General features: G+C 45.7%; 1 protein-coding gene across 2 annotated transcripts in view; it reads left to right on the top strand.

Moving 5' to 3' along the window:
• Window positions 1-22,278, top strand: part of LOC119174057 (putative 4-coumarate--CoA ligase 2) — a 210,988-nt gene that overhangs the window by 100,303 nt on the left and 88,407 nt on the right. For both annotated transcript variants that reach the window (XM_037424837.2, XM_037424836.2), the window contains exon 5: window positions 14,515-14,689. In XM_037424837.2, coding sequence (XP_037280734.2) covers window positions 14,515-14,689 — 175 coding nt within the window. The remainder of the gene's footprint in view (window positions 1-14,514; window positions 14,690-22,278) is intronic.

The following is a 22,278-nucleotide window of genomic DNA, read 5'->3' as shown; positions in this document are numbered from 1 at the left end:
ACCACTGATTTTTCTAATGGAACTAATACGTCTTTCCGCAGACTTCGAGGTATTTTGTACCTATTATATTTCCATAAGGCTGTGGGATTCATTATTGCAGCATTTGTCTTGTTTTGCTGCTAATGTCTTTTTCCTGTACCTTCATCTGCCTCACTTACCCATACTCCGAGGTACTTGTACTCAGTTACCCTCGGTATTCACTGGTCTTGTATTGAGACCGCCCGGTCTTACTAGTCACTAAATACCATCCATCCACAATTTGGTGCCCTAAATCGTAGTTTTAAAGACTCTCCATCCCTGACGCATATATCTACCAGCCACTGTATATTGTTTTGACTGTCCGCAAACAGGACGATATCGCCGGCATAAAATAGACCTGGATTCCTCAGCTCAACCATCGCGCCAGCCTGTTTGTGTGAGAAATTAAATTCAATGTTGCTACCTTCTAGCATTTTTTTCATCCTCACCATGTACAGCATGAATAACAGTGGGGACAATTGACATCCCTGGTGATTTCAATGCTACAATCGCTAATTATTCATTCCCAGTCCATGCAAACTGCATTTTCTCGGTATGCTTCTCTCAAAAGCTGTATACAGTCGTCCCCCATACCCATTTCTTTCAATATCTTCCACAACGTTTCTTCATTCACGTTGTTATACGCCCCAGTGATGTCAAGGTAAGCTACGTATAACGGCCTATTTTCTATTTTAGATAACTTTATACGTTGAGTACAATTAGACAGGTTATGTATAAGTGCCTGTCAATTTGAAATTCATTATGAAGTTCTGCCAAAATATTTTTTTGCTCTGCCCATCTTACTATATTTAATTTTACTACCAGCATCGCCAACATGTATAGCAAACATGTAGTGGTGAGTGGTCTATACGATCAAATGCTAACCTTTTCTCTTTTGCCATTATATATTTGAATAATTGTACCTTTCCGCCAAGTGTCTGGTATTTCCTTCTCTGGTAAGCACTTTAATACATATTTCAGCAGCACCTATTTAGTGACATGTCCTTTTTCGTTATTGAGGCGGACGGGAACACTATCTAAGCCCTGGGTAGTGCACTTAGGGCTTATCTCTCCGAACTTCTTCCAAATGAAAGTCTGAATTACTACCTCTTCCTCAGTCGCACTCTTTCTCGTATTTTCACTCCCCGGGCAAGTCCCCTGGGTGACCTTTAGAAACGAATCTGTTGTTACATTTCGACTATAACCTAGTGCTTCATACCCTTCCAATTTATTTCTTCCTTTATCTACTATATGTTGTTGCACTGTGACAAACTGCCTAAGTAGCGCTGTCAAGTGGCTCCAAAATACTCTAGGCAAGGCCTTCATCTTTTCGGTAATCTCCGTCATCTTGTGTTCACTTTCAATTTTACCTTTTGCTCAACCAGTTTCTGCCCAATATTCTTTTTCTTAATATATATAGTAGCAAGCAAAGACTAGCGTAATATGATGCGCAAGCAATAAAACATTTAGTTTGCTCAACACCTGCTAGGTGTGATGACGTCAGCGAGTAGGCTGACAAAGTGCGGAGGCTTGAAGTAGTCTAGACAGTGTTCGTGTACTTCGGTCGCTGTGTTAAACGGAATAACAGAAGCTTCTTTATATTGCTATTAGCCTGGCGTGGTACTGCTGGCAGCGCTGCGAACCGCACCTGTATGGCGTTAGTTCGAGGATTTGCGCGCTTTGAAGGCGAGGATCCTTATAGAAACCATCGTCATGGTAAAACTCGGAAAAGGCACAGTTCAATTGGTTATTTTGCGTGTAGTGCCTACCGAGGCTGATCTAACAACCGTGAGTGTCCGCTTTTAACATTCATCTAAAAAGCACGGCGCTTTGTTTCTTCATACGGCGGCCGCTGTCTCTGCAGTGAGTGCTGCGCAATTGTGGGGTACTGCTCTGTCTCTCTATATGATCACCCACCCGTGAAAAGAGTTTTACATTTCCGAACCATCTTAAGAACCCGAAGCTGAGGAAGAAGTGGATAGTCAAACTAAGAAAGCGAAAGCACCCTATGCCTTCATTGACCGTGTGCTGCAAGCACTTTGCTGACAGTGAATTTTGATATACCCGGCCTACGCACTACTTTTTGGTAAGCTTGCAATCGTGTTTCAGCGCCACACTGGTACTTTCTGTCATTAATTGCATGCAGTTTACAGGTGTAGGCAACTTACACCAGGTGTGGCGCCACCTCACAACCTACTGCGAAGGCCCCTAGACAGGCTGACAATGTGGCCCCAAATCACATCGAGTAAGCGCGCCTCGTGAGCGACACTGTGCGGCGCAAGACCTCTGAAGCTGCAGCTTTAATAAAGACGATAGTCTTCCTTGGGATACAAAGACACATAATTTCTGCTATCTCTGCCTGCCTGCCTGCCTGCCTGCCTGCCTGTCTGTCTGTCTGTCTGTCTGTCTGTCTGTCTGTCTGTCTGTCTGTCTGTCTGTCTGTCTGTCTGTCTGTCTGTCTGTCTGTCTGTCTGTCGACTTGAATATCTGTCTCCTTAAAGGACACTCGAAACCGCCAAAATCCAACCACATCCACGGGGCCGATCAATTTTGCTCATGTCTCGGTGTTCATACTTGTGCAATTTTCCAATAAAAAGCAAGCATTGCGCATATCTAAGGCCCGTAAATATTCTTTGGAGTGTTTCTCCGTACAAGATGAGACCTACATGGGTAATTCTAGTGACCGTAACGTTTACTACACTACGCTGATAATGCAACGCTTTGCACGAAAATTTAAGTGCTTTCCACGCTCTTTGCTAAAACTAAAGCACCTCGTTTCAGGAAAGTAACAACACTCGCCTCTACGCACACGTTTCCTTCTCGATTTTCCTCAACCGCCTTCGGCGCGTGCTGCAATCGGCACCATTTTTTGCCTGGGCTCCAACAGACACGCCGCCAAATTCAATAGAGATGCGTGATTTTGGAACCTTGGCGGAGTGTAATGAAATAGGGAAAATGATGATCACAAAAAAGAGCGCACGGTAATTAACGATTATTAGAATAGTAGTTCATTCCGAAAACAGTGTATATGTGGCGCGTGACTTTCAAGCAGCTTCATAGAGACTTATATGATGCACGTGTTTTTTCTCTTCCAGATAATAACATGCGTTACGTTCGAAATATAGAGTTTTGCCTGCGGCCACTAGTATACAAGTTAAAAGGAGCAGGAAGCAGCGATCACTCACTACTATCAGCTCAGTGTTTATGTCGAGGAGGCTTCGTGTGCTTCAAGGCAGGGTAGTGGAAAAATATTGTTTAAACTGTGTCGGGCTGCTGGCTTTTTTCTCCAAATTGTTGCAAGATATGCTTCTAAAAATGTTAATCAATGAACCGTAGCATTAACGTGGGCAAAGCTGCTAATCATTCAGGCACAGTGAATAACACAATTTCGTTTACAAATTGACAGGTGACTAACACGCTGCAGTGCTAAGGATTCTTTGTGATGAATCTTTCTGAACTTTCACGTAACAATCGTAACTGTAACTGACTGATAAATCTTTGTGGTTCAAAGTCATCGTTGCTCTAATTTTGGCTCGTGTTACATAAATAAATAAAGGCTCCAAAAAGCTGCACAATTGTGATTTGCAAGCATTCATTATGAGAATGAAGATTTCAAGGTTCTTCCTCGAATTCAGTAACGCCAAAGAGTGAGCACAATCAAGTGAGCGCCGCTTGCACGTCACCCGTAGATATATATATATATATATATATATATATATATATATATATATATATATATATATATATATATATATATATATATATATATATATATATATATATATATAATGAGATATAACAGACAGTAATGCCAAGGAATGTACAGGGGAAGTTATTAACATTAATGGAATGTAAATAAGAAGAAAGAAAAGTGGATGAAAAAATTACCAACTGTAAGCAGGAATCGAACCTGCGACCTTCGAATTACGCGTTCGATGCTCCCCTGTACATAACTTCCCCTGTACATTCCTTGGCATTACTGTCTGTTATATCTCATTATTATTGTGTTAAAAACACGGAAAAACGAGCCCTTAGGTATGCACTTCTTTCCCTTATTTCATTGAACGAGGGTCTCGTACTGGCAGACTTGGTGTGTTTAGGTTGTATAAGAGGGACAATTAATCAGCTGCCCGCTCATAATAAGTTCACGTGCTACGTGACGCCAAACATGCGCATAAGAGTGTTTTCACACTCGTTGTTTGGCTTATAGATGGCGCTGACTGTCGCTCCTACTTCTAAATTCACAGATAAACCCAAAAAAGTGGATGGAGAGAGGGCCGCTGTAATAGCTCAGTGGTTAGAGCATCGAACGCGTAATTCGAAGGTCGTAGGTTCGATTCCTGCTTACAGTTGGTAATTTTTTCATCCACTTTTCTTTCTTCTTATTTACATTCCATTAATGTTAATAACTTCTCCTGTACATTCCTTGGCATTACTGTTTGTTATATCTCATTATTATTGTGTTAAAAACACGGAAAAACGAGCCCTTAGGTATACACTTCTTTCCCTTATTTCATTGAACGAGGGTCTCGTACTGGCAGACTTGGTGTGTTTAGGTTGTATAAGAGGGACAATTAATCAGCTGCCCGCTCATAATAAGTTCACGTGCTGCGTGACGCCAAACATGCGCATAAGAGTGTTTTCACACTCGTTGTTTGGCTTATAGATGGCGCTGACTGTCGCTCCTACTTCTAAATTCACAGATAAACCCAAAAAAGTGGATGGAGAGAGGGCCGCTGTAATAGCTCAGTGGTTAGAGCATCGAACGCGTAATTCGAAGGTCGTAGGTTCGATTCCTGCTTACAGTTGGTAATTTTTTCATCCACTTTTCTTTCTTCTTATTTACATTCCATTAATGTTAATAACTTCCCCTGTACATTCCTTGGCATTACTGTCTGTTATATCTCATTATTATTGTGTTAAAAACACGGAAAAACGAGCCCTTAGGTATACACTTCGTTCCCTTATTTCATTGAACGAGGGTCTCGTACTGGCAGACTTGGTGTGTTTAGGTTGTATAAGAGGGACAATTAATCAGCTGCCCGCTCATAATAAGTTCACGTGCTACGTGACGCCAAACATGCGCATAAGAGTGTTTTCACACTCGTTGTTTGGCTTATAGATGGCGCTGACTGTCGCTCCTACTTCTAAATTCACAGATAAACCCAAAAAAGTGGATGGAGAGAGGGCCGCTGTAATAGCTCAGTGGTTAGAGCATCGAACGCGTAATTCGAAGGTCGTAGGTTCGATTCCTGCTTACAGTTGGTAATTTTTTCATCCACTTTTCTTTCTTCTTATTTACATTCCATTAATGTTAATAACTTCCCCTGTACATTCCTTGGCATTACTGTCTGTTATATCTCATTATTATTGTGTTAAAAACACGGAAAAAAGAGCCCTTAGATATACACTTCTTTCTCTTATATATATATATATATATATATATATATATATATATATATATATATATTGTGAAGAAGAAAGAGCGTCGTTGGCAAGCAACATCGCCACCGCTTGGGTACTGGGTGCTGGGCTTCGCTCGCTCGGCTCGTGCTGATCAACGCCGGCATCTGCTTGACCGTTGCTCTTGCACGATCATGTTTCTTCGTAGGACCACCGTCGCAACAGTCGTCAATAAACCCTTTTTCAATTGGTGGAAGGTGCTGACATTCCCCGTCGCCTTAACCTGGGTGCTGCCATTCGCCGTCGCCTGAACCTGGAGCTGCGCAACCGAACGCTACCTCCCATAATGGCTACCAACAACGCGCAACCTGGCTCTTCCACTCCAACCCCCGGCGTTCTTCGTTTGCGAGAGCCCAAGGTCTTTAGCGGAGCTGATGAGACCGACGTGGAAGACTGGTTCGCTAACTATGAACTGGTGAGCGCAAACAACAAGTGGGATGACGCGGACAAATTGACTTACGTCATATTTTACCTCACTGACGTGGCCGAAATGTGGTATAATAACCACAAAAACGACATCACGACGTGGTCCGTCTTTAAAACCTTGTTTGCTGACGTTTTTGGCCGACCCGCAGTCCGCAAGTCCAGAGCCGAACAACGCTTGCGGACTCGCGCACAAAAGCCAACGGAATCTTTCACCAGCTACATCGAAGACATTATTCGTCTTTGCAACCGTGTGAACACCACCATGCCCGAGTCGGAGAAGATTCAACACATCCTCAAAGGGATAAATGACGGTGCATATCAGCTGCTCCTGGCCCGTAATCCTGCCACCGTTGCGGAACTTGTCACTTTGTGTCAAAGTTTCGACGAGTTGAGCAAGCAGCGCGCCCTGACTCGCCCATTTTCCTCACATGCCGACTCGCTCTCCAGTCTCACTTCTGTTCCCGACCACTCACCAACCCTGCAAGAGATTAAAGACTTTGTGCGTGAAGAAGTAGCTCGGCAACTGTCGTTGATTCCCTTCACGCAGCAGCCGCCGTCCTCTCGTCTGCCCTCACCACTCCGCGACGTTATTGCCGAAGAGGTAGCTCAGGCTGTTCCCGTCGCGGCCCACCAGCAGCCTGTGGCCATGCCTGTTGCCCATGCGCCGGCTATGCAGCCCGTGGCCGCGCCCCTTACGTATGCCCAGGTGGTACGTAGCAGACCCCGCCAGCAGCATTTGCCACCCATGTCTTCAGTCGCTCCCCACTCCGCCCCATTTTCGACACCTTGGGCCGCACCACGAGTCAGCAATTCCTGGCGCACTCCTGACAATCGACCGATCTGCTACGCCTGTGGTACTCCAGGACACGTGGCACGATATTGTCGCCGTCGCTTCCAACCACTCCGCGACGCTACTCGGCCGTTACCGTATGACCCACAGCCCATGCACATACCTGCTCCCTATCCCTCACCGCAGTATGGATGCACTAACTTTCCTGAGTCTCGGTCACACCATCCTCAAACTCACTCTCCCCGCTCCCCATCTCCTCGCAGGCGATCACTGTCCCCAATGCGCCCTAGACCCGCTTCCTCCAACCGGGAAAACTGAACGCCGCAGTTCCAGAGGCAAGAACTGCGCCGTCGTCGAAATGCTCAAGTCCTCGCACTTCACCAGCTAACGTCGTCGCTATATCTGTCGATGGTGTTTCTACCTTTGCCCTCGTCGACACAGGTGCTGCCGTTTCTGTTATAGCCGCCCAGCTCTGCCGCTCCCTACGCAAAGTGACCACGCCGCTCTCTGGACTATCGCTTCGTACAGCTAGCGCACAACAAGTTCGACCTGTTGGCACCTGTACGGCCCGCATATTCATCCAAGGCTCTATGTACGTTGTCGAGTTCATCGTCCTTTCGGTGTGCTCGCATGACGTTATCCTAGGGTGGGACTTTCTGTCAAATCATCATGCCATCATCGACTGCGCACGCGCTGAAGTTCAATTTTCGCACCTGTGTGACGAACCTTTGCACAAAACCCTTGAGCGGTCGCCAAAACTTGTCGTGCGTGAGGACACTGAAATTCCGCCAGCCTCTCTTGCCGTTGTACCGGTTTGCTGCGATGACTATAACGATGCTACAGTAATGTTTACACCTTCCGACATTTTCATGAGCCGCAGAGCCGTTTCCTTGCCTTTCGCTACACTCGACGTCACTGCGGGCCGAAGCAATATTTTCGTCCACAACCCCCTTTCTGAACCGCTTACGCTACTTGCCGGCGAATGTCTCGGTCGAGTGGAGTACCTCAATTCCTGTTTATTCCTTAACATGCCAGACGAATCGTGCAGTAGCGCCTCGACCGAACTTCATGCCCTTTCCCCACTGGAGTGCTCATCGAGTGACACCTTCTCGAGTTCCATCGCCGACACCTTAAGTGCCCATGAACGCGCCGAGCTTCTTGATCTCCTCCAGCACTTCGCGAATTCATTCGACGTTTCTCAGCCGCAATTGGGTCGGACTTCCGCAGTGCACCACTACATTGACACCGGTTCGCACCAGCCATTGCGTCAAAGACCGTACCGTGTCTCTGCTGCAGAACGTCACGTCATCAACGACCAGGTCGAAGAGATGCTACGCCGTCGCGTTATTCGACCATCGCACAGTCCTTGGGCATCTCCTGTCGTTCTAGTTCGAAAAAAAGATGGATCGATTCGATTTTGCGTCGACTACCGGCGATTAAACAAGGTTACGCGGAAAGACGTCAATCCATTACCGCGCATAGACGACGCCCTTGACAGCCTACAAGGAGCCGAATTCTTCTCCTCCTTAGACTTACGATCTGGATACTGGCAGGTTCCTATGGCAGAAGCTGATCGCCAGAAAACTGCGTTCATTACACCAGATGGCCTGTACGAATTTAACGTAATGCCATTTGGTCTTTGTAATGCTCCTGCCACGTTTGAACGGCTCATGGACAACACACTGCGTGGACTGAAGTGGTCTGTGTGTCTATGCTACCTCGACGACATTGTCGTTTTCTCTCCCGATTTTCCTACGCATCTGCTTCGGCTCCAACTGGTTCTGACGTGTTTAACCAACGCTGGGCTCCAACTGAACCTTAAAAAGTGCCGCTTCGCCGCGCGAGAGCTGTCCATCTTAGGGCACATCGTCTCCAAGCATGGTGTTCGACCCGACCCTGCAAAAGTGCGAGCAGTCGCTGAGTTCCCGAAACCTACAACACTGAAAGAATTACGCAGTTTTGTCGGACTATGTTCGTACTTCCGGCGCTTCGTGCGAAATTTTGCATCGATCATGTCACCACTGACCAACCTCCTACGCGGTGATGCAGACCTTTCATCCTGGTCTTCTGACTGTGACGTCGCGTTTTCCACGCTCCGTAGTCTGCTAACATCTCCTCCAATTCTTCGGCATTTCGACCCAACAGCTGCAACGGAAGTTCACAAAGACGCGAGTGGGGTTGGTCTAGGCGCCGTCCTCGCCCAACGCAAGCCGGGCTACTCCGAATACGTCGTCGCTTATGCGAGTCGCACACTTACTAAAGCTGAGGCCAATTACAGCGTCACTGAAAAAGAGTGCTTGGCGCTAGTGTGGGCGCTTCGCAAGTTCCGCCCTTATTTGTACGGTCGCCCATTCGACCTGGTAACGGACCACCATGCACTTTGTTGGCTCGCCACATTGAAAGACCCTTCTGGCCGCCTAGCTCGGTGGGCACTGCAAATCCAGGAGTACGACATTCGTGTCATCTATCGCAGCGGACGCAAGCATTCTGACGCCGACGCCTTGTCGCGTTCGCCTTTACCTCCCGACTCGGCCTGCGGAACCACTGGTATCTCCATCGCATCTCTCGACCTCGACTCCTTTACCAGTGAACAACACAAGGACCCGTGGATCGCTTCTCTTTTTAACTGTCTTTCTGGATCGTCAACCACTGCGGTACCACGATCTCTCCGACGTCAAGCTGCTCATTTCGCCATTCGTGATCGGCTACTACACCGACGCAACTACGCCCCCGAAGGTCGTAAGTGGCTCTTGGTTGTCCCGCGCAGCTTGCGATCACAAATCTGCGCCTCCTTTCACGACGATCCCCAATGTGGTCATGCCGGAGTTTTCAAAACTTACGAACGCATTCGCCATCGCTTCTACTGGCGCGGAATGTATAATTTCGTTCGAAAATTCGTTATGGGCTGTCCTGACTGTCAACGTCGCAAATCACCGCCTTTCCACTCGTCCGGTGCGCTTCAACCGCTTCCGTGCCCTGCCAAACCTTTCGATCGGATCGGAATTGATCTCTATGGCCCTCTACCGACAACATCAGATGAAAATCGGTGGATTATAGTCGCTGTGGACCATTTAACACGCTACGCTGAGACCGCCGCCCTTCCAAGTGCCACTGCGCGGGACGTAGCATCCTTCATCTTTCATCGCTTCATATTACGACATGGTGCACCTCGAGAACTACTAAGCGATCGAGGTCGAGCCTTCCTATCAGAAGTCGTCACGTCTCTGCTTTCTGAATGCCATGTTGTTCATCGCAAGACCACGGCATACCACCCGCAGACTAACGGGCTCACGGAAAGATTTAACCGCACCCTTGGCGATATGCTCGCCATGTATGTGACATCCGATCATACTAACTGGGATCGCATTCTTCCATTCATTACGTTCGCATATAACACCGCGGCACAGTCTACCACTGGATTTTCACCTTTCTTTCTTCTTTATGGACGCGAACCATCCCACACCATCGATACTCTCCTTCCATACCGTCCTGACGCATCCGAATGCCCATCTGTGTCCGAAGCTGCCCGAAATGCGGAAGAGTGCCGTGAACTCGCACGCACCTTTACGTCTCGAGAACAACAGCGCCAGAAAGAAAACAACGTCGACTCTTCACAAAGCCCCAGCTATTCCCCGGGATCACTTGTATGGCTGGCTGTTCCTTACCAAACCCCCGGCATTTCCTCAAAACTCGTTCCAAAGTACGAGGGCCCATACCGCGTTTTGGAGCATGAATGTTCGGCAGCAAGGGAAAACGACCAGGCGCCGATTTTATCCGTGATAAGTGCCTTTTTAAGCTTTGAATCAATGGCGCCTTCACGTGTGATATCCTCTAGCGTTGTTACAGTGATCTTTCGATACCACGGAGCACAAAAAAGATCATTGTAACAACCCTAGAGGATCTCACACGTGAAGGCGCCATTGATTCAAAGCTTAAAAAGGCACTTATTACGGTACAATCGGCGCCTGGTAGTTTTTACATGCGGCCGAAGATTCTTAAAGAGAATAACTCTGGCAGACCCATTATATCAGGCACGGGAACGTTAACGGAACCCATTGCCAGTTATATTGATTCTTTATTCAAAGACCTACCACCCACACATGAGTCCTTCTTGCGTGACACAAACCATTTCATTCGGGAAATAGCAGACGTGAAAATTCCAGACGGTGCATTTCTCGTAACATTGGATGTTAGCTCACTCTACACAAATATCCCACAGGACGATGGTGTAAGGGCGCTTGTTGAATTGTATGGCACACACAACCCTGTCGCTTATTCAAGCAAAAAAGTAATTAAAATCTTCACAAGACTTGTACTTGAATTGAACAGCTTTGATGTTAACAACCAGTACTACCTTCAAATTAGCGGCACGGCAATGGGTACAATAAAGGCCCGAAACTACGCTAACATATTCATGCACCACATAGAGTCCAATTTTCTTTCATCTTGTGATATCAAAGCATTATTCTATAAACGGTACCTAGATGATATATTCATAATTTGAACACATTCGGAAAACGAACTCTTCAAATTCATACAGGCTTTCAACCAGGAACATCCCAGCATTTATTTGACACACTCCTACTCTAACAATGAAATAAACTTTCTTGATGTACTCATTCGAGTGGACGATGGTGCGTCAGTAACTAACGTATACAGAAAACCTACGGACAGGCAACTATACCTGCACTTCAAAAGCTGCCACCCGCGACATTGCAAGACCAGCATTCCCTATTCCCAGCACACAGATTCCGACGAATCTGCTCCCGCACCGAGGACTTCCACAAAAACAGCACACATATGCGCGAAGTACTCCTTAATCAAGAATACCCGCCAGCTATCATCGATGACGCCATCAAAAAAGCTGAAAATCTGGACCACCAGATTCTTCTTAACCACCAGAAAAACGCCAACCAACACCGCAACAAAAACTTGCTATTAACTTTCACGAGCAACCCACCAAAGATAAACAAGGTCCTATGAAAACACTTTGACATAGTGGGACAGAGCGTGCGACTATCCAAAATTTTCACTTCTCCTCCTTGTGTTGTATACAGACGGCCGAAAAATATAAAGGATCATTTAATAAATTCAAAGATAGGTGTCAAATCTCAAATTGGGTGTCACCCTTGCGGAAAAAGCAGATGCAAGGTATGGAAACACATGCAGACAACGACAGTGGCGAAAAGCACCCACTCGGATTTTAAGCACAGCATAAGAGGTGCACTAGGCTGTGACTCAGACAGCGTCATATACCTCCTGGAATGTGGGGTATAAACAAGCAATACGTGGGCCAGACAGACACTCCGTTTGTAATTAGATTCAACAACCATCGGGCACATGTACGATCTCTGCCAGGCCTTCAACTTTCAAAGCACTGCACATTGAATGAACACAGCTTTGATGACGTCAGGGTTACACTACTAGAAAACAACTTTCGAACAATCAGAGAATGGGAACAACGGGAAAATTATTTAATCTACAAAATTAACACGATAAAATACGGAATAAATGAACACCCCGGCCCTCTGTCAGCGTTACGACCACTAAAAGACGCAAACGCCTCTCTCTAATCAGTCCGGTTTCATTACGACGATAATATTACCCGCTAACAAAGCCTTTAGCCTATGCATCTGACAACATAGAAATGATTTGCCTCATCAAGCACATTCGGAACGCACAGATAAGTGGTCCCGGATGTCGTACGGTTCCCCCCCCCCTTTTTTTTTCTTTTCTTTTTTTTCTTCTTTAGGTTTTAACGCACATTCTGTTTCTTCACTGACAAGGAGCTGACAGCTAGGTGGTTTCGTAAACTTTTTCATACATGCGCGCATGTCTTCCCAGTGAACCGCAGCTGTGTGGTGACTTTCCCGGATGTCGTACAGTCTCCCCCCTCCCCCCCCCCGCCTGTTCTTTTTTTCTTCTTTAATTTTTAACGCACATTCTGTTCCTTCACTGACAAGGAGCCATTGCATATAATGAATATCGATGGCGGCGCATCAATCACCGGCTTTTTCATTCCTCCCGACGCCACCAGCACGCACTCGAAGCGCTTAAGCTCTCCCCATTAACTTGTCTTAAACTTCAAAGAGGAACGAGCCGCCAGCGGACTACACTGAAAGGTGAAATACAAGAACGGCGGTACACTGCCCGCTTGGAGAAAAGTGGGTGCGGGGCAGGTATTGTTGACAATGATGACATTGCTCATCTACCTCTGCCCTACTCTGTTGAGATGCTGCCCCTTTTAAATTACGCCGTGTCGGTCTTGCTTCTTCTCCTAGATTTTCTATATTCTATTTATTGTTTCTCCTCCCGCTTCGCTGTTTCTTCTTTTTTTTCTTTCTCTCTTCTTTTTTTCTTTTTTTACTTTTCTTTTGACCCTTTCTCTTCTGTCTCGACAGGCTATAAGACACAGAACGCGTGTAAATATTATTATGCCTTGAAAAAGACGGGGTTCCCGTCGAAACGTCGGTACAATAAACAGCTGTTATGTGAAAGCACATCTACTTTCATATATATATATATATATATATATATATTTGTATATGTATATTACAGAAGACAAAACCGAATAATATTGGGAACCCAGTCATGAAATCAAAATATAAAATCAAAAATAAGCAAAAGAAACGCAAGTTTCGCCAGCTGACAGTGCTCATATGAAGTATGACAGGCGCACATACCGTCAATACGAAAGCCTTATGGGTTTCGTGAAATGCGAATTATGGCTTTCTGCATTACGTGTCGAAGGCTTCTGGCGTTGTCTCGATTTGATCACGCCAAAAATCATCATCATGGGACGACGTCACTGATGATCTTTATCACATCACATGTTGCGGAATTTTGGTGTCATAATAACGTCAGAGTGCCGCCACGTCACTTAACCTATGCCACGTGTCATAACGGCTCGTTTTAGTTATTGGAGGTTAACGCTGTTTTCGAGAATTTTTTCCGACAGTACTTATTCTTTTTTTTCTAGCGCCGCATTGCAGTTGTGTCCTTATTTTGTTACGCATACCCCCCATCCCCAACCTTAATAAAAGAAAAATCCAATTTGCGACCATCTCTAATGTAACCTCGATCTATTCATCTATTAACTTGTTTTTACGCATTCATATCAAACAAATCCTACAAATCACGATACGCGTGGTCGAGAAGCTGTTTCAGAGCAGGTGGAAAGCAGTTTCTGTATATCTATTCAGGCTAGATAACAGTTTCTGACGTGCAAATTTTCGGAGTCTCCGTACGATATTCAGCATATTGAACGCAATGCTTTTTAATGCAACGCTAAGTAAGCCGCTAAAAAAACTAGATTCATCCAACAGGAATTATTCTTCCAATACAAACAACAATCAATGATGCCTTCGTAGGAGCAATAATAAAACTGCCATAACTCACCAATACAATGTTCTTTGACGAAACGTTTGTTCTTTCGGTCTAACATAAATGTTGACACACACACACGCGCACGCACATACACACACAAATACACGCACGCACGCGCGCACACGCACACACACACACACACACACAAATAGTGTTGCCAATAATTGCAGTAAACTTTTCGAGAGATTCATGTGAAAAACTCTGCGTATCACTCCAGCCTATATTTGGCAGAAAATGATGGAAATATGCAAAAAAACGTGAACAGCCAATTGCATTCAGATTCTTTCAGCTTGCGAAATCGCCGGAGTTGCCTGGAAATCACCGAAGCTCCGCTGTCCTCTTTACTGTCATTTTTTTTGCTCTCTGCATTTTCATGTTTTGTCGGTTGGGAACTACATATCTGACGTTAACGGCACCGTTTGTCATCGCAGATCAGTCCTTACCTATGAAGAAAAGGAAAATGACGTGCTTCTGGCTTGGTATCCTCTCACTTATGCCTCGGGCTTTCTCTTCACTATCGTGGCGGCGTGTATCGGATCCACCTGCGTCATCGTGAACCCCGGCATTTCTTTCGACGAGCTTGTCTACTACGTTAACAAGTATAAGGTCAGTTGGTTTCTTCTATTAGGCATTGGCATTGCAATGCTATTCAATCATTCACAAACAGAAATTTGGTGTACATTCATTTCACATGAAGTTTGTGCGTGGTTGACTTGACTATTGACTTATAAATGTCAAAAGTTTGTTTTTGTGCAGCAAACAAGCAAAGAAATTCGAAATTGCACCCCTTGGCCCGCCATGTGAAGGGATTCAAAGATTAAATGAAATCTTTGGGCTTTTTTTTTCAAGCTCTTGATTTCAACGTATTTCTGAGCTTGTGTCATAGTTTCTGTTACGAATATTGCAAACATCTGCAATCCGCTGGCACTTTCTCTTACAGCACTTACAGTACTTGCAGCATATGAACACTTAGTCAATCCTTGGCTCATAATGAACTTTTTGGGGTCATAAGCAAGGTGCTTGTTCGCAAAAGTAAAACAGCAAATTGCTTAAGAAGATCCCTACAGTATTTTTTCAGTAATTTTTGGACACCTGCATTGAAAGAACTGATTCTATGCCGCCAAAATATGTTGCCGCAGAAATAGACAGGTGCAAAAGAAAAAAAAAATGCTTAAACTCCTCCAAGTATGAGCAGAAGTGCAAAGATTACGCTTCAGGTGCTTTCCTCTCCTTTCATAGCTGCGAGCACGCTGAAAGTTACGCAGGGGGGGAGGGAGGGTGGTATGACGAAGGACATGAAGTTGCCCATCGTCAGCGCCAGGCATGCTCGTTTTTTTTTTTTGTGAAGCAGCTCTTTGACAAGACTGTATAACGCTGTCCCTCCGTCCGCACCATTCCCCTCGCCGCAGGTGTTAGAGCAGTGCCAAGTAGCTCACGCCCTCCTAACAGTGCGCGGTGACGTATCTATCCCTCACCTGCCACGCGCTCGCCGCGTGTCAGCACTCGCTCGCTTCACCTTCTCCACCGCTCGCAACACTCGAGCCCATACGTCACGTAGGCATTATCTCACCTGCGCCACCTCTTTGCATCCCTCGGCGAGAAGAAGCCGCAAGCTGATGGTTGGGCGCGCACCTTGAGAATTTCACAGTGCTGACAATAGCAAGTAATAGCTAAGCTGCTCAGCAGGCCAGCGGGTCCAGCGGACGAGGGGAGAGGGCAGCGGAGCGCAAGACGAAAAAAAAGGAGTCGAGTTTCTCGTTTCAGTGGATCGCATTGCTACGCTATCTATTGAACAACGTTGAAGTTACTCTCGATCGAGTAGAGTCTTTGCTGCGTCACCTGCCGAATAAAATTGAAGTTATAGCGAAAAGAATATTACGAAAGGCATTTTTTATACATAGCTGGTGTTATGTGGAAATAAATTTTCGTTTTTTTGCATGACTCGATGTTTGCAGTGGTTTGAAGGCATGACGAACTGTTCTACGTTCGAATAAAAAAGTCGGCGCTGAAAGACTGCAGGTGAAGCCAAGCCAAGCAATTGAGTGGGTGTGTTTTTAGCGGCACCTTTGTTGCTGTGTCTTGCGATTCGTTGCTGTTGGCGCTATGCGGCGAAGCGTATTGCAAGACTCTTTGCTTCTCTCTCTACTGAAATGGTCGGAGATAGAAGATCTAGTAGCACTAGAGGTGCTAGGCGAGACTCTCCGTGAATCACTTTCCTCCCGTGGCCTGCTCAACATTGACGCTATGGACAAAGGCATGTTCCGAACATGTTTTCGTTTTGAGAAAGAGGACATAGTGAAGGTACAAGTAGCTTTGCGCATTCCAGAAACAGTTATTACTGCTCAGAGAGTGCCTATCCTAGGAGATGAAGCCCTCTGCATTACTCTTCGATGGCTGGCCTATGCGAACCGACTTAAAGACCTCGAGAACTTCTTCGGGTGACACAGCTCGACAATATCGTCCCTGACGATGGAGGTCTTGAGGCACATCGATGAGAAGTTTTTTCACTTGCTGGATGATGTGAATATTCACAGCTGGCTGAACATTGCCACGCTGGAGAATTTCTCGAAGGTAAGGAGCAGTGACAGCAGAATGGAAGCTGCGTTTGTGCAAATTGGAATTGTGGTATTCGTGTTGACTTTTCTGTGTTAGTTTTTTCAGGCCATTTGCGCTAAAGGAGGCCCCTTTACCAACTGCTGGGGCTTCATTGATGGCACTGCACGTGCTATATGCCGACCAAATAGGCAGCAGCAGCTGTATTTTAGCAGGCACAAAAGATTTCATGCCCTTAAGTATCAATCGAGAATCTGCCTGAATGGCATCATTTGTCAGTTGGATGGATGTTATCCAGGCAGCAAGCACAATGCTGGTGAGTAAGGGGTAGTTCATATGCCTGGAAGTCACATTTTCCTTCATGTTGCCGTGGAACTGTCATATACGCCAAGTATATCCAACAAAATAGGTCAAATTCTTAGGGCTACAGTTTGTTTCAAATATATTCTTTCCACACAAACTATGGTGCTAACTTACAGCTCATTCAAACTCATATTGGATCATTGTCACTTAGCTTGGAGTACACCAGGTTAAGTGGCATTCACCTAATCCAAGAAAGGTACCTCAGGCATGCATATAAATTCTCACAGCGCAATTCGACTGCAGCTTTATTTAGTCACTAGAAAGTGCCCAAAGCACGAAACCCTCATGAATTTTGCCTTAGTGTGGTATTCTTGTCGAAAATAAGAAATACTATAGCCAGCCTCAAGAAATTAGCTGAACTAAGTAAGACCGGAGTAGGCTATTCAAGAAGACGTGGCAAGGAAAAGGTAGTGTTGAGGCGTGAACTTTATATCTGAAATGAACACCTTTATTATACTCTTGCGTCTCTCATTAAGTGCTATGCTGTCATTGATGAGTTTAGATTGTTTTCCCACTGGTACGAATGACTTGCCACTGTAATGAAATAGCATGCCTTAGGTTCACTTATGTGTGAACAACGCTGTTTTCTGTATTCTTTGGTGTTGCCTTAATGGGCTTCTCTGTTTTAAATTTTTTATATACCTTTACTGCTTCCTCCCTGTTGAACAACAATTTTGTAAGAAGATAAAAAGAATTTAGTAAAATAAGCAGACGCATTGAGAGCTTCCTAGGGCATCTCGCCTGCTCTGCTGCTACTTTTATATTCTGTACCACACCTGCACCCAATGTTTGATCAGCAGGCGTAGTAGTGCTAACGCATTATCTTATCTCAATTGTTTCGGGTACCTTTGGCAACAGCCAGGTGTACACTAAACTGGATAAGCTAGTGCAGGGACACCACTACTGTCTTTACGGGGACCCTGCTTACCCATTGCGGCTGCTACTATTGAAACCTTACGGTGGTGCACCTTTGACACCGGAGCAATGTGCGTTTACCAAGGCATTGAGCAGCGTGAGGCAGGCCGTAGAATGGGGCTTCAGAAAAATTGCTGGATTTTTGCCTTTGTAGAAAAAACTAAAATATCTTCCGCCAGAATGTTGCAAGGGTGTACAAAGCGATCGTATTGCTGGCAAACTGCCATACTTGCCTATATGATTCACACGTCTCGCAATACTTTGATCTGCAACCACCATCCTTGAAACTGTACTTAAATGCCCGTTAACTTTAGGGACAGCTTTCAATGTGGCCCTGGGGAATCCCTTCGCTTAATAAAAAAATAAAGTGTGCAACAAACCACTTTTTTGTTATTCAACTGCTTCCAGACATTCTTTTTGTTAGGTCTGTCACTTCTTGGCTGAGTTTATCGAACATCTGTTCCACGTGCTTCACAAAGTCCAGGCGTTCCTGCTGGCGTTTTGTAACCTCAAGTTCGTGCTTTTATCGGCAAGTGCCAGCTTGCGCTCCTCCAGAGCTGGTCGTCTTTCTTCAATGTCCAATTTTCTGTTTTCGACTGCAAGTTCTCTTTGCCGGATCTCGAGTTCATGCGTTTGACGCATAGTCAACAATTGTAAGCCCATGCTTTGTAGGCCTCTGATTCCTGCAAATTTTGGAAAATGAGGTCACTCAGTAAGTCGCTTCACATAAGCATATCACATGTCATAGAAAGCTAATTTGATGGACTCGTAACACAAACATATCAGCCTTCAACTATATGCTATCGCACATCATTTAGTGATAATTTATTTTGTGCTTCAGCAGGGTGATCCCCAAGAATTGATAACACCGCAGTTGTTGCTAGGATCCTGACATTTCGTGTAACAACAAAATAAAAACTATTCAGTTACTGCTATATACAAGTGTTTATTGTAAAGAGAAGGTCAAAGTTTCCAGTTGTAGTATGCTAACCTCATCCAAAACTCCCACTTATGCGTGGTAAAGAAAGCAATCACTCTTTTTACCTTGCTTGTAGTACATACAGATTCTAAATCATTGCCATGACTCGCATCACAGTGTTGTCCTAAGTTACTCTTAAGAGTTGTCACACTTGTCTAAAAATAACACTAACGACAACCATTCATGTGTCTATGCCTGCATGCCATGTTCATTTTCAACGTAATGTTCACATGCTACCAGTGTTCCAGCAATGAATGTAAAGTATTGGGCTAGCTGGTCTTGCATATAGTGAAACCAGGGAGCCCAATGTTCTAGACTCTACAGAGACATCATGTTGCCCATTTGTACTGCGCCTTGTGGCAATATCGCCCCATGCTACGAGGTGGATAAAGAGTCCTTCAAGATTTACCTCTACTCGCCGTTACAGGAACCCGTTGCCTAGCTGCAGGCGGTGGTTGTGGCTGCCGCTGCAGCTGCTGCTGCTCTTGTTGCTGCTGCTGCTGCTACTGTTGTTGTTGCTGTTGCTACTGCTGCTGTTGTTGCTGCTGCTGCTGCTGCTGCAGCTGTTGTTGTTGCTGCTGGTGGTGGTGTTGCTGTTCCTCCTCCTCCTCGTTGCACGGCTTTTCAGTGAGTTCGACAGCAGCAGGACTGCGCGGGGTGGTCATTGAGAGCAGGAGTTGTGCAGCATGTCCTGATTGTAATGCATAATAGAAAACAGGGAGATGTCAGATAACAGCACACTAGCACATTCCATTACAACTCTGGCACACAGGGAACCCCCAGTAGAGAATAAATTTCCTGTATTACAATAATACATAGCCGTCCAAATTGCTAACGAATGTAATGAATGAATATTGTGACCTCACACGTGAATCACACTTTGAATGGTTACTTCGCATGTTCTAGGTAATGTTAAATAGTAAAACAAACTATTACAGACTTACTTTTACTCAAAACTACAAATGAACAATGCGCACTGTAGTTATGCAAATTCATGGATTGACAACTTCATTAATGAGTTAGGCGATACATGATAATGCACCGGCTGCTCGGGATCACTGCAAACTATTGATTTTTATTGCTGTCACTATGCGAATCAATAGAGTTGGCAGGCAGGGCAGAAAGAGTGCTTCATTTCTTTTTCAGTGGTTGCAAATATGCAAGCACGTTATAGAATGCCAGATACTTCAAGTGTCGCAAAATATTGAATACAAATGCCTATGATCGTAGAACCAATTTATCGATTTCAGAGATATGAGGCTTTACTAGTACACTCACCTTGATCTTCAGCTGCACGAACTTGTTCTGGCGGCGTCGCCAAACAGGACGCCACTGCGTGACTTCTTTTGCGGCCAGAGCTGTTTGAACATCTAGGTGCTATTCTGGGGACATAATTTATATACCTTATATAATCCGACAGGTCCTGCAGTATCTGCTCTTTTTTGGCGTATTGTTCTTCCGTTTCCGACCTGCAAAGCAAAATGCGAGCATGTTACAGGAGGCTTGCTTCTCTATAAAACAAGTCTCTAAATACCCGCTCACGCTAGCGGCACGTCGATGGCTCTCAAAAAACGATGCCGAATCGAATGAATACAATATTGTTGAAGCTTAAGGACATGAATCTAAAGCAAGTGTAAGCCTCAATTCGCAGCTTACAAGCTACAGAGCACACAGCGGCCACTTGATAGATTCGACATGAACGACCAGAGTTTGCTTTTGACAGTGCGACTATGTTTGTCAGAGGCGTGAACGGCTTTAAGCGTCGCCGGCGTTGCCGTGCACGTTGGACAGCTCTCGCGCGGAATAAATGCTATCTGCGCGGACAATACATGAAAATTGGTACTTACCTTCTTAAGTTTATGGTGTCTTCTTGCCTCCAATAACCGATTAAAAGATCTACACGATCCTTTAGGCCTCTGAGAGTAATTTCCCAGCCGAGCAAACGTTTCAAAATGCCAATCATGTGGATCCACGGTAAATCGTCGCCAAAGGGCTTCATCGCTGCTGCATCTCTCAAAACTGCCAGATGATCTTCAAAAGTAAAACACCGCCGGTGCCTTTTCGACAGCAGCTGAGCCTCCGCAGCGCTTGGAGGTGCCGCTGAAGACATGCCGCCGCTTGTGTTAGGGGCTGCCATTTTGAACACGCTCGCACCCTCGTCCGCTGCGCTGAGGAGACGAACTGAGCGGGTAGCGACCCTCTCCGCAAAGACGCTGGCTTCCTCGGCGTGCCCCGCATGCGCAGCTGACATCTCCGCTCCTCCGCTGGACCCGCTGGCCCGCTGAGCCGCTTAGCTATTACTCTCTAATGAGGACAGCTCTGCGCTGCCTCTTGCGCCATCGCGCCGACGGGTGGGACGCCGTCACGGCATGCTTCGCCCTAATGTGTCCCTACCTTTTCCGCAGGTCACTGGCGTTGGGAGGGTTAGTGAAGCCGATCTGGTTCGCGAATGATAGCGTAAACAAAGACGAGGCGCTTGCCAGGGAAGCCAAATCCAAGTGTCGGCAGTGGAATACAATAGACATCAACGAGCTTCGAGTCAAGAACACAGATCGCGTTCGAGAATACAGACGACGCGCAGCTAACATCAACGAGACGCAGGACAAAGAAGCCGAGCACCACCGTCTTTAACGCGTCCCACCTCCCGTGTTATTGTGTTTGAAACAGACGTTTACTCGAGTAAACGCTACACCAACTTTTGCTTGAAACCGTTCTTCCAGCACCCGCGTCGTCACACGTTTTAACCGGGTCATCACTGTGCACAGCTCTGCTGCTTCGCATCTCGTCGTGGTACCCTTCGGTAAGATGGTCAAGTATTTTAAAAGATGATAGTCTTTTTGGGTACTTCGAAGCATAAATTTTGTCTGCCAATTATCATGCACTTCTCTGTCTGCCTGTACATTTGTTTGTTTGTCCGCCTTAACAATGCCCCAAATGGCACCAAACGATACACCAAACGACCAACCCCTCCCGCAGTGCCCAATAATATTTCCCAAGTTTCAGCATTCATACTTGTACGATTGTCAATAAAAAAGCAATTACTGCGCATATAACAGACAGCATAACAACACTTTAATATATTGTATATGTGTATTTATAGTAGAGAAGGCACACAAAAGTAGTTGTAAGGACCGTAGCGTTTATCACGCTGTGCTGACAATGCAATGCGATGCTCAAAAAGGCAAGTGTTTCAACGCTTCGGTAAGAGGTCACGGTGGTGGCACCTGCCCATCGTTTTGCGTTCTACACCTTATTGCCTCCAACACAGGCGTGTATGCCTTCATTCGTTTTCGAAGATAACTGCTGGATGGCACTCGTGTCTAGCGCGCCTCGATGCATTCGTTCGCCTTCGCTGCATAGATCGACTCTCCAACACCTAAATAAT

The sequence above is a fragment of the Rhipicephalus microplus genome, chromosome 5 (genome assembly GCF_043290135.1).
Source record: "Rhipicephalus microplus isolate Deutch F79 chromosome 5, USDA_Rmic, whole genome shotgun sequence".
NCBI classification, from domain to species: domain Eukaryota; kingdom Metazoa; phylum Arthropoda; class Arachnida; order Ixodida; family Ixodidae; genus Rhipicephalus; species Rhipicephalus microplus.
Note: the sequence above shows the minus strand (reverse complement) of the source record. Positions and strands in the feature narration are given on the sequence as shown.